General features: G+C 36.9%; 1 protein-coding gene across 4 annotated transcripts in view; it reads right to left on the bottom strand.

Annotated features, from left to right (window-relative positions):
• LOC122346121 (spectrin beta chain, non-erythrocytic 1) overlaps positions 1-16,322 on the bottom strand; it is a 57,182-nt gene that overhangs the window by 15,799 nt on the left and 25,061 nt on the right. For all 4 annotated transcript variants that reach the window (XM_043240801.1, XM_043240803.1, XM_043240802.1 and 1 more), the window contains 11 exons: positions 6,491-6,642; positions 6,134-6,307; positions 3,163-3,254; positions 2,978-3,058; positions 2,081-2,196; positions 1,768-1,880; positions 1,450-1,637; positions 1,155-1,272; positions 905-1,063; positions 523-825; positions 18-171 (listed from right to left, as the gene is read on the bottom strand). In XM_043240801.1, the coding sequence (XP_043096736.1) occupies positions 18-171; positions 523-825; positions 905-1,063; positions 1,155-1,272; positions 1,450-1,637; positions 1,768-1,880; positions 2,081-2,196; positions 2,978-3,058; positions 3,163-3,254; positions 6,134-6,307; positions 6,491-6,642 (1,650 nt within the window). The remainder of the gene's footprint in view (positions 1-17; positions 172-522; positions 826-904; positions 1,064-1,154; positions 1,273-1,449; positions 1,638-1,767; positions 1,881-2,080; positions 2,197-2,977; positions 3,059-3,162; positions 3,255-6,133; positions 6,308-6,490; positions 6,643-16,322) is intronic.

Genomic DNA, 16,322 nt, shown 5'->3' with positions numbered 1-16,322 from the left:
ACAGGGTATATTCTCACTCTGTTCATTTGAAGTAAATCTCTTGGCAGCAGCCTGCACAGCTTTGACTCGCTCAGCCTGTGCAGATATATCAGCTTCCACAAGTGTGTGTTTCTGCAGCAAATCCTCCACATCATGAAGGTGTTTTCCACTGTCCTGAGATTGCAGGCGACTCTAAACACACAAACAAAAATACGCAATTAGCTGTGGATGCAAAAAACTGTGATTTCCAAGGACAGATCTGCAAGACAATACAAACATTACAACATACAGGGAGCTGCAGGGGAGTGCTAGGAGATAAGTACAAAAAGTTCAGAAAGAAAAAAAATAAATAAATAAAACCCCACATGACACAAAACACACAGGATAATAATGAGGATTGTTCACATATTACAGTTATTATTATATTACAGTTCCGAAGGTTTTAGAAATGTTCATAATATTTGATAAAAGTGTATTATTTACAGTTTAAACCGCTATTTCGTAACAGTGTAAAATAAAATGTTGGTCTGAATAAGTCAGCACCTTCATGTCTTCCATCCAGTCCATGATGTAGCTCATCTCCTGTAGGAGGCGCTGCAGGTCTCTGTGTGCAAACAGCCTCTCTCTGCGTGCTGCAAGTAGTTCCTTCAGATACTCCCACAGTCTAAGGACATTATCCCTTCGTGCCAGTATGCGCCGCACTTCATGGTATCCCTCCGCCTCCAGTTCTCGAGCAACAGCTTCTACAGCTGCTACACGCTCACCATACGCCTGGATGTCTGTCTCGATGGCCTCGTGTTTGCGAGTGGCTGCTTCCACAGCACCCAGATCAATACCAAAATTGTCCTAAAGGTCGCAACAAATTATTTTAATCATCATCTCACATTAAACAATAAATATTTTTGTCAGTGTTAATCTACGTCACCTGTGAGACCAGCCGCTGGTTTTCGCTGAGCCAGGTTTCTCTCATGGCTGCCTTGCGGTCAAAACGTGCGGCCAACATCTCCAGCTTCTCTTGACGGATCAGCTCATTTCTCAGTGCCAACTCCCTCTCGTGTTCTGCTTTCTCCAGCCTCTCCCATGCCTTTCCAGACAAGCATCAAACACAACTAGCCATGAGCATCACTCAAAACTCAAGTTATGCTTGTGTAGAGGACAATTTGATGTATATGTACCTTGTTGATGTCAGAGATGAGTTTTCCTTCTCGTGGCATGTAGACTTTCTGATTGTTTGCTCTCATTTTACTTTGAATGGTGAAGAGTAAAACCTCCAAATTTCCCTTTTCGGTGAATCTGTCAAACACATACAAGGATTTTCTTACTCTGTATTTTTCAATCGTTTTCTAACCGAAGTTTTGAGGAATTCTTCAATCAAGACATATTCAATTGAGAAGCAAAATAACTAAACAGTTAGGCATTAAAAATAAACAGGGTCAATCAGTATATTTTATCCTTGTGGACATTACTCACTTAGGTGGTTTCTCCACGGTGCGGTATGTATTAAAGGCCTGTAGCTGGTTCTGAACGCCATTGAGTGAGTTAGCAAGCTGGCGGTCATTAAGGGTAACAATGGTTTGTTCAATCCACTGCAGCAGCTCTGATGCCAGAGTCTCATATTTTTCTATCAGCTGATCTGCTTCGATAGCATAGTCCAGCACCTACAAGAAACAAATACACTCTTATTCACTTCACAGAATAATAAACCACACTTACAGAAATAGAAATGCTTCAGGAAATGGCTATGTAAACATAACGGCAGACTGTAATTCTCTCTCACTCTCCATGTACCTTGCCGATTCTCTTGCCCTCTACGGCAAGCGCCTTCATCTTGCTGAAGTAGTGGTAGTATGTGGCCACATATGTGATGATGGATTTCTCATCAGGCTGATCAACATTCACATCTAAAGAACAAGACATCAGCTAATTAATAATAAGTGACATGTTCATTCTTTTTATTTGTCAAATCTAGTCTTTCGAGATAAAGACTCTGTAGTTATCAGAATGTATTGTTTTTATAGAGTGCTTGACGGTAGCACTGTCTTTATTGTCTGCTTAAAAATTATGCATGTATTTGCTATTTAAGCTCAAATATTTATCTTACCTTCTGGATCCAGTAGCTTTGTAAGGCCCAGCTCCTTCTCTGCCACATTAAAAGCATTCTGCAGGTTATAGTGGGCATTAGAGCGCTTAAGATTATCGAAGTCAATCAAGTCTGGCCTAAAAATGAGAAAGAGAGAAAGAAGAAATTAACAACAGTAATTTTGGGGTTGTAAAACTCGAAGAGGTCATTTCAGTTTGTAAAAACCCTGCAATACACTTTTCTGACAAAAGAGGGAAGCACTCCAGCACTGCAAAGAGAAAATGAAAGATTTTTCTGTCTTTATTTAGGTCAACTTAATTCAACTTTTTTTCTGTTCCTCTGCATGAAAAAATTAAGGAAAGAACAAAGCTGCTGGGCAACAGAAAAGAGCAAAAATGAGGAGCTAGTGGGACTGTTGAAGATGAGAAAAGCAGAATATCCTATTGGGTCCAATTAATGTATAATGAAATGATTTCTTAGGAAGAGGAACATAATGAATACTTTACATTAAATAAAAAAGTTTAATTAAACAAATTAGAAGCATACAAAAAGTGAAAGCTTGAATTAAAAAAAAAAGTTTTTTACTGTAAATGTATAATGTTGTGCAAAAAATATAGACAAGCATTTACACAATAGTATCAGAACTTGCAAATTTAGAATGATTCTTTCAGCTTCTGCATTTATATTCACTTTTGGAGAACAAAGTTAAAATTCCAGAATGCCGCTGGTGGTTGAAGCCCCTGCAGGCCTCACTGTATGTGTGGGAACATGCTGAAGAATGAAGAGGCACAGAGTGCGTGAGCACATGGTACTATGTGGAAATTGTAGTCATACCAAAGCTTGTCATGTGTTTGAGAACAAAGGCCTTGTACTTGTAAGTCAGTGTGTATGTGTGTGTTTGTGAGCTCAGATCGATACCTGTGTTTGTGCACTATGGCATTGAACGCTAGACCATCTCTCCAGCTGGTGGTGAAGTTGTGGACATTGACATTTGGGTACCTGAAAAGAGAGTAGCATTCATTAGTACAGAAGTAGAACTAGCATATTGCATAAAGCATTATACATTCGCTCATTTAGTTAATTTATTTCTCTTCCACTCTTACCCTGCAGTCTTCATCTGACACCACAATAGCAGAGCATCTTTGGCTGATTTCTTCTCCTTGTTGTCCTCTGTCTCAACGCTGATGTCTTGGATCTGATATGCAAAACATGTCACTATATAAACTGCAGATCTTTTCCTTGTAGTTTAGATTCTAAGTTTGGAGGATTAGACAGTTTTCAACTATTTTTACTAGACACCTGTCAACATAGATGCTATCTTTGATTATGTTGTATAAACTGTTGAGTCCAATTTTGTAGGCAATACTGAGAATTTAACAAACACTGTAACCACTACCTGAATTTCTGGCAGCAATTTGATTTGTAGAATACAGTTGTCACTCCTATAAATAACTAAACAGTGTGTGTACTATACATGATTCATAACCTTTAAGTGATTTAACATATAAACCATACAAAACAATGAAATGTTTGCTGCGAATCACATCTTCTACATATCTTTTATACAATAGTTGAAAGTAGCAAAAATTTGGGGGTTCACAAGATTTTTAAAAGAATGCTCACCAAAGCTGCATTTATTTGTTTAAATGCACTGTAAACAATAATAAGAATTTTGTGTCAAATATTTTCATTTCTAAATTCTACTTTTTTTTTAGAATATTTTATATATTTATTCCTGTAATGCAAAATTGATTTGATGCTCAAAAACACATCTATTATGAACAATATTGAAAAAAGATGTGCTGGTTAATATTTTAGTTTAAACTGTGAAAGCTTTCTTTAAATATAATTTTATAATAATACATTTACTGTCACTTTTGACCAATTTTTGATCCTTGATGAATAAATGTTACATTTCTTTTAAAAATGTAAGCTGCGTAAATTAAGTTGTGGAAATACAAATTTATATGTGCAATAAGTGATTAAAACATACAAATTAAGCTTTTATGCACCTTCATGCTAAAAGTGTGCAGCTCTAAAATCTATAGATCTATATTAGAGCCCAACAGAACTCTTGCTGAGAGATAGCTCAAACCAGACTAAAACATCAACAAATATGTAAACTAACACAGAACATAACACTGCCAAGCTTCATTAAGTCTGTTTATAAAGTCATCTTGATCCATTTCAGACTATATCCCCATAATAATTTATAATCTGCTGGGACTTCAGCAAAGAATGAAAAAAGAAATGTTCAATCTTCTGTAATTATGTCATTGCAGCAATATAATAAATCACAAATCAGCAACATCTTTACAAACTAATCAGCAGCAGTGATGAAACACAGTGAGCAGTCTGGATCACTGTGCTTTGATAATTAGCATGTTTCAACAGTAGGAATTTTGAGCTGATAAAAAAAAAAAAATGGCCAATCAAAATGGCAACGAGGCGGCAGACAAAAATATGCTAATTACACTTCATTGTGAATAGATGACAGACTGATAGAGCCAAGGACAAACAAAGAGAACAAAACTGGTTTAATAAATAGACAAAAGATCACAACAATGACACATAATCGCACTCTGCCTAAAATATTATTTTGGGCTGAAACTGCATTTCTATGAATCAAACTCTAAAGTAAGAGTTTTTATATGTACAGCACAGACCAAAAGTTTGGACACACCTTCTCATTCAAATAATTTTCTTTATTTTCATGACTATGAAAATTGTAGATTCACACTGAAGGCATCAAAACTATGAATTAACACATGTGGAATTGTATACATAACAAAAAAGTGTGAAACAACTGAAAATATGTCACATTCTAGGTTCTTCAAAGTAGCCACCTTTTGCTTTGATTACTGCTTTGCACGCTCTTGGCATTCTCTTGATGAGCTTCAAGAGGTAGTCACCTGAAATGGTCTTCACTTCACAGGTGTGCCCTGTCAGGTTTAATAAGTGGGATTTCTTGCCTTATAAATGGGGTTGGGACCATCAGTTGTGTTGTGCAGAAGTCAGGTGGATACACAGCTGATAGTCCCACTGAATAGACTGTTAGAATTTGTATTATGGCAAGAAAAAAGCAGCTAAGTAAAGAAAAATGAGTGGCCATCATTACTTTAAGAAATGAAGGTCAGTCAGTCCGAAAAATTGGGAAAACTTTGAAAGTGTCCCCAAGTGCAGTCACAAAACCATCAAGCGCTACAAAGAAACTGGCTCACATGCGGACCGCCCCAGGAAAGGAAGACTAAGAGTCACCTCTGCTGCGGAGGATAAGTTCATCTGAGTCACCAGCCTCAGAAATCGCAGGTTAACAGCAGCTCAGATTAGAGACCAGGTCAATGCCACACAGAGTTCTAGCAGCAGACACATCTCTAGAACAACTGTTAAGAGGAGACTGTGTGAATCAGGCCTTCATGGAAGAATATCTGCTAGGAAACCACTGCTAAGGACAGGCAACAAGCAGAAGAGACTTGTTTGGGCTAAAGAACACAAGGAATGGACATTAGACCAGTGGAAATCTGTGCTTTGGTCTGATGAGTCCAAATTTGAGATCTTTTGATCAAATTTGAATCATAGTCACCAGACCTGAACCCAATCGAGATGGTTTGGGGTGAGCTGGACCGCAGAGTGAAGGCAAATGGGCCAACAAGTGCTATGCATCTCTGGGAACTCCTTCAAGACTGTTGGAAGACCATTTCAGGTGACTACCTCTTGAAGCTCATCAAGAGAATGCCAAGAGCGTGCAAAGCAGTAATCAAAGCAAAAGGTGGCTACTTTGAAGAACCTAGAATATAGACATATTTTCAGATGTTTCACACTTTTTTGTTATGTATACAATTCCACATGTGTTAATTCATAGTTTTGATGCCTTCAGTGTGAATCTACAATTTTCATAGTCATGAAAATAAAGAAAACTCTTTGAATGAGAAGGTGTGTCCAAACTTTTGGTCTGTACTGTATATAAATATATAAATAACACTGTTGACTGCAGGACACAACTACAACCATTGCACCAATAAATCAGTAAACTGGCATAACATGACAACTCTAGTCAAAGCCACGCTCTCATACCTGGAACCGGAGGATTATGGTCCAAATGAGTCCAAGTGTGAGGCGGTGGTTTCCATCGACAATGTCATGAGAACCCATATTCTCCAGATGAACCTTTTGTTCCTTCAGGAACTGCAGAGCCTTGTCAACGTTCTCCAGACAGTGGATGCGCATGCGACCCTTGGTGGGTTTTGGCTAAACAAAAGAAAGAGAATGTTATAAATGAAGTGTAGTGATTATCACAGCAACCCATCATTTGATTTACACAAGCCCAGAGGAACAAGACGATATAAAAAAGGTTTATTAGAGATGGATGTACACATAGATGAACTGATACATATATGGATACAAAAAACGATGAATGGATAGATTGCTAACCAGCTGCTCCCCAGATAGGACCTCCAGAAGTCGGATAAGCATACGTCCATCACGGAGATCAGTGTAGAGGTCACCGATCCTGCAGGTCACACGGCCCAGGTGAGAGTTCACCCATTTTGTGAAGGTCTTCTTCTGCACTGCTTCTCTCTCATCTGGAAGCAAAAAGTAAAAGTATGTTTAAAGGTTAAACAACACAAATCTGTAACATTCACCTATGGGGTCGCTGAAGCCTAAGCACAAACACCAATTTGAACAAATATCAACATTCATAAACCGCAATAGCCTGTTAATGCATCTCAAACATTATCTAAAATTGCACATGTAAAAACCATTAGGTCTACACACCATGTCAGGACCTGTATTTTACAACTCTGCATAAAATGAACAGTCATGAATGACATGCAGTAACCGAGGGCTGACTGTAACTCTAAACTCTATTAAAGCAACTCAATTACTGCAGTGCACGGACGGTTTGACTGATGGCTGCCCACATTATTTAGCACAGACCTCACTCGCAGCCAGCCAATTACATGAAGGAAGGGGCAGGACTCCCCGGCAAAAAGCACAGTGTGACGTTATAAGCATACTATTTAAAAAAAACAAAAGCATATCTGCTCATTAAAATTGATCAATGAATCCATGAAGACCCAATGACAGGGAGGAAAAGAATAGGAACGCTTGATATGACTGCAGATAGATAAGTGTCTACTGAGTAAAGAACAGCACAGTATTAGCATCGCAGGAACTCATGTGAAAGCATATGGGGCTGGTCAGTAAGAGGCTCAACCCACTGCTGTCATCTGACTGACCTTTATTGAGGAAGAGCAAGCTGTTATCACAAACACTACTACATGCTGCCCCTCACTACAACCTATATTCAAAGACTTGAGTGAGAGCTGAATGCTGTGTCACATGCATTAATATGAGAAGATAATTCCTGTAACAAGTTTAAATGAAGCATGGTAATTTAATTGCTGATAAGAAAAATGTCATGGGCACAAAACACCTCGGTCATTAAACAAACATGCTAATCGTAAATGTGAAAACAAGCACACAAAATGACACACAATAGCAGCGAGCGGCAACACAAGGTCAGCCTCAGAGCCATCTGGTCACAGATCTTCTCTCACGCACATGCACACACACACACACACACACACAGCCTTCCATTAGGGCTGAGCTTGTTATTTCACAGGGAATTGGATCAAACAGTACCAAACTGAAACGCCTGTACATCTACGACTGCAAAGCACAAAAAGTAAACGGACAAATGGTCTAAAAAGTGTGTTTGTGTGTCTGTAGAGGACTGATAAAGGTCAGACAGTGGTCACATGCAAATGAGTGAAACTCACAAGATCATGGAGGTCACAAATTACTTTAAAAAATTTGTTCTGTAAATAAATATTAATTAAATCAACAAAGATTTCTTGTCAAAACTACAATCTCATATATTTCTTTTAAATTATAAATAATACTATACAACATACTTTGATATAGAAAAGCGGGACCAGATATTAAAAGAAAAGCTGCCAAATAATGCATGTAAAGAGCTCTAAGAAAATTATTTGACAAATAGGTTAGAAGGAAGCCGAGAGTGTAATCTAGCTTTAATCAACTAGTGAGAATCACTAGGTTCGGAGGATAAACAAGCTATGAGTACAAGATCATATAGGAGGCCAACATGGACATGCTGAGTGACATTCCCTCATCCACATCAATCATGAAGAAAACTATTCAGTGTCAGCTCAGACTACATTACACACTAGTTACATCTGGTACTTTTCATAGCTATGTGTCTGTATATCTTGTGATGCAGCATTTTGTTAAAAATAATAATATATACAATTTTAGAGTCACAATATGAATTGTGGTTCACTTTATATACACAATAAATACATACCACACTTACCCCCATTATGAATAACCAGCTTTGTCATGAATTTATGCATAAATGCGTATTATTAGGCTATATTTGGGGCATTATTTGTTGTATAAAATGATAAAAATAATATGATAGATTTTGCAAATCCAGACAGATTACAGGATAGAATTATATTAGTTGCATTACATGAGCCTATAGCAATCTTGACCTACAGTCAAAAGAATTTAGAATAGAGAACAGGGCTTGGTCCTTTTGCTTCCACTGATATAATCTCAATCGCTTACAAATTCGTTTAGGGAAATGCTCCACACACCAGCGGAGGAAACCTGTTCTGCCTGTCACCGTCACTAAGAGGAGGGACAGCCTTGTCAAGCACACAAACACTCTTATATGCACATGACTCTAGAAAATGCTCTGCTTTATTGGTTTCGATTGCAGAGACCTGAATTAGCGTGAGCAGGGCTGGAGTGGGGGTGAATTTGATTAGACTTCTAGACAATTTCACCCTCTGGCCAGTTTGTTAAAACATATATTAATCTGCAAAAGTAAGCAGTTCAAATTTCAGCATTTTCTTGAGTTATTCCTTGTTGGGAATTGCTGGCTGATGAAGAGTAATAAGAAAAACACCATGTGCAGCTGTGGATATAGTGCACAGTATTGAATAATGTTTTAATTACATATGAAAATATATTCAAATGCCAACGATGTGTGTGATCAAATATTGGAATGCCATTTCGGAATATCAGTAGTAACGCACACCCACACACTACATGAGGTGTCTAAGGGCATTGTGGATTAAGAGAATAAACATTTAGCTTCTACCAAATGGAATTTGTGTGTTAACCATACAGGCTCCAACTGCGGTGAGGGGTCAGTGTGTGTGTGTGTGTCTGTGTTATCAAAGTTGTGGTGTTCTGGTACTTCAGCCTTGATCTGTTTAGAAATGAGGAGACCTTGAGCATTCCACATCGAGGAGGAGGAGGATGACACACACACACACACACACACACACACACACACACACACACAGGAAGCAGAAGGGAGTCAGAGGACTCTGACCTGCTTTACAATGCAAATAGGAATGGGAGGTTACAGCAGTCATTTGACCATTAAGATGGACAGTAGGTAAGAATAGTACATAGATAATCAGTACACAGTTGGTATTCAAATTGATTCACATACATGCATCTGTCTGTTCCCCTCCCTTCAACACTAATAGACCTCATAGTGTACACATATGACCTATGTTACACAATGTACAATCTCTGATTTATATTAGGAGGAGGCAATGAGAAGTGATCTGACAGTTCATGGCTGTTCTCAATACATTGCAACCTTCTCCTTCAGCCTGTGTTAACTGTAAATCTAGACTGAGATTTTTTTGAGACTTCAAGGGACAAATTGATGTTAATGTAAAACAAGTAGCAATTAATTCTGAAAGGACAATTTATTCCTGATATACTAGGACCGATACTAGTATACTGTTATACAATAATTTTTTTCATATATTTGTATGTAAAACAAGCAAAATATTATTTTAAAGTGTTTTTAGTGCAAATGTTCCTTGTAAATGTCAACAGCTGATCTTCACTGCTGACTAATCCATCAATTACAGATTAACCTGAAAACACACACACACACACACACACACACACACACACACACACACACACAGAAAGCTAAAGCTGCATCTTTATGAGCTTTCAGTCAGTAAATGAAAAAAAGAACCACAAATGAGATTATTGGCAGACAGGAAACCCATCGACCAATCAGCAGATTCACTCCACACAAGCTTTGCATACATTTACCAAGCCTTCAGAATAAACAAACTCAGTCTAGAAAATGGCGCTTCCTACACCCACAAAGAGAGCTAAAAATAACCTTGATGTAAAGGAGGCGTATAAGCATGCAAGGTAATGTGAATGACATCTGTGTGAATCGTCAGTATACAGTCATCACCACCACCACCACATCTCGACATGTAGCAAATTGAGGTGTCCGTTTCTGATCTGAACCACATTAAACGGCTTTTAACCAGATCACAGCACAGATACATATACTTAAAACATCACTTTTGTACAGACAAACAGCTCTGACCTCATTACTCCATTGATGTCACTGGTGCTGATGTCAATCTCAGACAAACATTTCTAACATAAAAATGTCCCATGGGTCTGTACTTAAATTCCATTACTAATGAACACAATGATCTCATGTTCATTAACTTTCAGAGCAATATTTCCAGTATAGAGAAAGAGTTGCCATAGAAACACAAAGGTCACTTCAATAATGGAAACAAAGGTCTATGGACATTAAGAGCGTCTTTTGAAGGTTAATGTCTAGCTAGTTATCAATTATGTACACAAGAGAGAGACAGAGAGAGAATTTATGACTGCTGCTGCTCAAACATGATTGAGACACTGCCTGAATAAACGTTGAGGAAAATGATGAGAAAACATTAAGTGAATCATTTAACATATTAAGCATATAAGGTGATAGAAGGACGAAATGAATTTCTGCTGCATGCACACAATATTTAGAATCCGGAACTTCGGTCTGTAAGTACACATTTATATAATGTATAACACACACACACACAATATTATACACAAAACCTTTTGGATTGTGTTCAAGCTTTATTTTTCTTTATTTTTAAATTTTAAACCATAGTACATTTACATCAAAGCAGAAACTCTTCAAATGCCAATTGTTTAATAACCACATACACAGCTGAAAAAAGGCAGTGTATCAGTCAGGCTTGTCAGGAAAATAAGTGACAATACAGTTAAGAGTTTTATTAAATGAATTTATAAGCAGCAGCATTTTACTTCTGCAATTTAGCACAGTCATGCTTATACTAGAAATCATATCTGACGTGCACCAGATCACCTTTTCAAATTCATACTCGTTCACTTAGTGTTTACATCACCAAAACAATCCAAACTCTGATTCATTTAGTTTTCTGACTTGCTTGAAGTCATTTTTTCTTGCTAATGTTTCCTGGTGCAACTCTCTCTTGCCTAAAAGCACAAACTGCAATACACTGAAATGCTGGGAATTTGCAAAGAAACCTAACAGACAGTTTTCTGTCTTGGGGGGCACCTGAACTTTCCATGTATTTATGGGAATCTGTGAGTGTGAGCAAATTCCACAGTAGATTGGTCGTGTTGTGACAGAGTTGCTTTCCCGAGGTGATGTTCAGGAGTGTGAGACAGGGCAATAGGGAGAGACAGCGCAGCCACATGTCTGTTGACATGGAGCTCAAAATTGAAAAACCTCGAATGCTGAATTGGTGTCAAATGTAAACCATGTAACTACTCTAATTCTCCTCTTGCACTCTTCCTCTATCATCATCACATGGTAATGTCCTGATATACTGCTGCTGTTGTACACTTGTGATACTTCTGTCTTGTGATACAAATCTTGTGGTAAATGATATTTGTTTTGAGCGTGTCTGTGTTCTAGTAATAGGTTAGCACAAACTGTTGTGCATCACAATACTATAAGCAGCTCAGGTATGTCTGAAAGCTGAGTTTTTCCGCCTTGGCTAGTGCAATGTTGACAGCACACTGACAGAGGTATTAAACAGTGTACACAACATGTTTATCTGCAAATACATACACATATGCAGATCTCTACACCCTGTTTGCTGGGCAATATAGTCATGTTTCCAGAAAACAATACCAGAGATCTTGCAAGATCACTGGGCAAACAATAACTGGAATGCATTAGCTCTGATGTCCTAAAGATAAACTCTAAAATATCTGCCTGTTTTCATTCTGAGATGTCATCTCACATTGTATGTGCACAACCAGCTGGATGCAAGCAGCATTTCACTGTAATATTTCACAGACATCTAAGGTCAACTCGCAGCATTTACTAATCTTCTAATCTTTTGAGAATTTGACATGTAAATGAAGTGTTCTGGTGCACTCTGACAACAAATTCAAGGAAAAAGACAACACGTGCTTCAAGTAAAAAAACTACTTTTAGGCAGTGGAGTAATTTATTTTTGCAAATTTTAATGTTCACATTAGAGTCTGCATACTATCAACAAACTATCTTTTCACTGCAGAGGAAACAGAAGCTGCATTTGAAGTGGCACAAGATGTATTTACACAAACTGTTTAATAAACTGAGATGCCATAAATTAAATTACACCACATAATTTCAAATGTCAAACAAAAAAAAAAAAAAAAAAAAAAAAAAAAAAATCATCGGTAGATTGCTCATGTACTACTAGCTTGCTATTTCTCTCTCTCTCTGCCTAAAAAATAAAATAAATAAAATAAACTTGATTCACATAAATGACTAGTGCAAAAAAGCGACTAGTTTGCAGGTATGCATAATGAGGTGTATGGTAGCTGACTTCTGTTTGTTATACACCTGATTTTCCAGCTTGAGCTTATATATAAATTTTGTCATCTTTAAAATAGTTTTTATAAGAAGTTTCATGAGCTCACCCAGGCAAACTATTTGTTTGAACAGAAAAAAAACAAACATCATTCCATTGATGGAAAATCAGAATTTTCAGATGTCATGATCCTTTTTTTTTTTTTTTTTTTGCAGTTTTGTAAAAGCTTTTGCTATCACTTTTGATAAAATGCATCCTTACTAAATACAAGTATATCTTTCTTTCAAAGACATACTGTATATAGGCAACATCAGACGATATCTATTATTTGGTGCCAATGAGAAAAGAAGAGATTAATTAAAATGACCAAAACCAGAGCACAAGAGTGTGAGCATATTAGATTAGGAAGAGAAACTACAAACAATGAGAATTAGAGGAATTCAGAGAACACACCAAACTGTGCAATAACAGATGCTTAAACTCATAACTTACATACTGAATGTTAACAACCAAAACATATTACACACACACACATCTGGTAGCAGTGGTGTAATTGCTGCTGTCTAGCTGCTGTTTGGGCGTGCTGTGGGGAGCCATATATTCTACTCTTTCATCTCTCTCCTGTCATTATCGTTAACCCCTACATCTTCCGGCCCTTTTTGCTCACGTTTCTGCCCACATTTACATCTCTGATCCCTAAACCTCATAGTACCGACCTTCGTTGTTGTCATAGTAATAGCCTAGAGCTGAAAAGGGTCGCCCCACCCTTTGTCACTGAAGGAATGTGGGTAATTGAGTCCCGTGACAGTCTGACAGCCCATTCCTGAACTATAAAGCAACTACAGAAATATTTAGTGTAAGCTTGTTTTTAAACTTAATTACAATGTGTGATGTCTGCTTGTGTATTTTAAAGTTTTTGCATGTGACACAAACCAGTTTTAAAGGGAAATGTCACTCAAAATGAAAGACACAAGTCACAATTTTTTCAGCCTTTTAACATTTCCAAATGCTAACACTTTCAGTGATTAGAAACAATCGTCCTGTTTCTCTAAGATATTGTATGACATCAGAATATCTAAAATACTGCATATATGCCATACAGACAACATTTATGGTGCTTTGTTTTTCATTACTAAACATTATGCCTCATGGTAGTGTTGTCAAAAGCCCCGGTACCATGTCGCTACAAAAAAAATGAAAACGTCACAGTACCAGTTTTTTTATACATACGGAATCGAGTTTAAAAAAGAAATGCATCTGTACATATTAAGCATGATTCAAATATGAATCCTGTACATTCCACAAGTAAATAAATGGATAAATAAATGGATGGCAGAGGAGCGCGGTTTTGTTTACTACGTAAACTGAAGCTATTGAAGCTCGCTGCGATTTCAGCATCTGCCAACTCAACGAGGACATAAATACATAAACAACATCTCTGGAACTGCTCTGCATGTCATTTTAAGTGCATTTTACCATTTCACTTGAGTAAAACCTATGTCATATTATATAAAAACAGAAATGTAAACATATTCACAGCAACCTGTCAAAATAAAAGTTTGGTTTAGACATTGTGCCCGAAATATATTACTATTATTTAGAATAATAGTAGGCTACTACTACCACTACTGTTTTAAAAAATTAAAAAACTATTTTTTAAGAAATAAATCACAGAATATTTATTTAACAATATTATTTTTATTACTTGTAGAAAAACTTAAAACAATTATATGGTTTTGTGTTTTGCTTTGGTAGCAAAACTGGTACAGAGAACTGGGTTTTCAATGGTATGGTACTGAATACAGAGATTTTGGCACCGTGAAAAGTCATACAGGTTTGGTACACCATACGTTAAGTATATGATGACACAACTGTCATTTTCAGATGAACTGTTCATTTAATTCTAAATCATGGAGGTGTGTCCTGTAATCACCCGATTTGCAAGTGCAGAAATGTGCGAAACATCCTCCCGCAGTGACTACATCCTTAAGACAACAAGTTTCGGCTTTTCACATGTTCATATGTGTGCAGAAACTCACTGCAGGTCAGTTGAAATGAAACCACCTAGAAATAGAACTTAGCCATTTTTTGACAAACATTTAATTTAACTTTTAAAACACTACCTAATATCTATTCTTTATTTGACTAACATTTTTTAAACTGCATATAAAAAAAATAGCAGTTTCTAATAAAACTGGCACAAAATGATTGTGTGCATGGCACCAATTACAAGACAAAAAAACACCTGTTGTTACAGAGGAGAACAAAGTACTTATTACACACACACAGAATGACAGAGAAAGAAAGAAGACACGCACCTCTAATGGCTATAACTAAGAGGGATTTTCCACACATGAAGGCATCTTAAATAGAAACTTGCTGTCTTCAAGTTTCCCAAAATTGTTTGAAAACTTCTCTAAGAGATGAACGAATACAGTTGAGAAATGACTTTGTGTTTTTAGTCCCTACAATGAAAATTAATGATGCCAAAACAGTTTGGTTATCAGCATTCTTATCTTTTTTACGTTATAAAAACGAAACAACATGAGGGTGAGTAAATAATGATTAGTAGATTAGTTGTTTGGAGAAGATACATTTGGGGCATGACTGTTCAGCAATTATACTTTTTCAGTTGGAGTTGAACTAATAGTGTGATGTTTTCAAATGCTTTCTGATACTGTAAATGAACCATGAAGTCATATTACACCGTTTGTTTTTTCTGAGTATCAAAAGCTGAGAGGTTTGAAAATTAAGTTGACTTGCGTAAAACTGAACATGCATGAACTAGCCCAAAACATCTCAGTAGCATTTCTGACAAATGCTGAAGAGCCACTAGCTTGTGCTGTGGGCAAGAACACTTCACTAAAGTACAGCTGTACTGACTGGAGCCAAACTTTCTTACATCAGAGTGTGTGCTACTACACAGAAAGAATTCAGCAGAGATTCTCATGGGTTTAAAAGAAGCAGAAGATTGTGTATAAAGCCTTTTTTTTAGACATGTTGTATTACTTACTGTATGCTTTGACATTTTTCACATATTTAAGATCAGGTGTCTTGCCAAACCACATTACACACACTTCCTCCAGTCTACATTAAAATGCCTAATCTAAACCCAAGTAAATAACTCTTGTTTTTATTAGGCTTTGTGAACGTGTGCTTAACTTAAGTTGTTAAAGTTTCTTAACACAATAAAACAAGCTTTCACTGGTCTTACTATCAAGTACTCTGTAATCGCTATTGTCTAAAGAGATAATTTAAAGAAATAGTTCATCCAAAAATGAAAATTCTGTCATCATTTACTTACTCTTGAGTAGTTCCAAATCTGTATGAATTTCTTTGTTCTGCCGAACACAAAGGAAAATATTTTGAGGAAAGTTTGTAATCAGGCTGTTTTGGGTCACCAATGGCTTCCATTGTGGGAAAAAAAAACACTATGGTGATTTCAAACCTTTGTGAGCGGCAGAAAAAGAAACTTGAGGCTATGTAAATGGTGACAGAATTTTAATTTTTGGGTGAACTATTTGTTTAAAAGGAAAACAAAACCTGACTGCATATGTGAAGTCCATATATTTTTAATGTACTTATTCATATACTCT

This window comes from Puntigrus tetrazona, chromosome 5 (genome assembly GCF_018831695.1).
Source record: "Puntigrus tetrazona isolate hp1 chromosome 5, ASM1883169v1, whole genome shotgun sequence".
NCBI classification, from domain to species: Eukaryota; Metazoa; Chordata; class Actinopteri; order Cypriniformes; family Cyprinidae; genus Puntigrus; species Puntigrus tetrazona.
The sequence above is the reverse complement of the archived record's forward strand: the minus strand, read 5'-3'. Positions and strand labels throughout refer to the sequence as shown.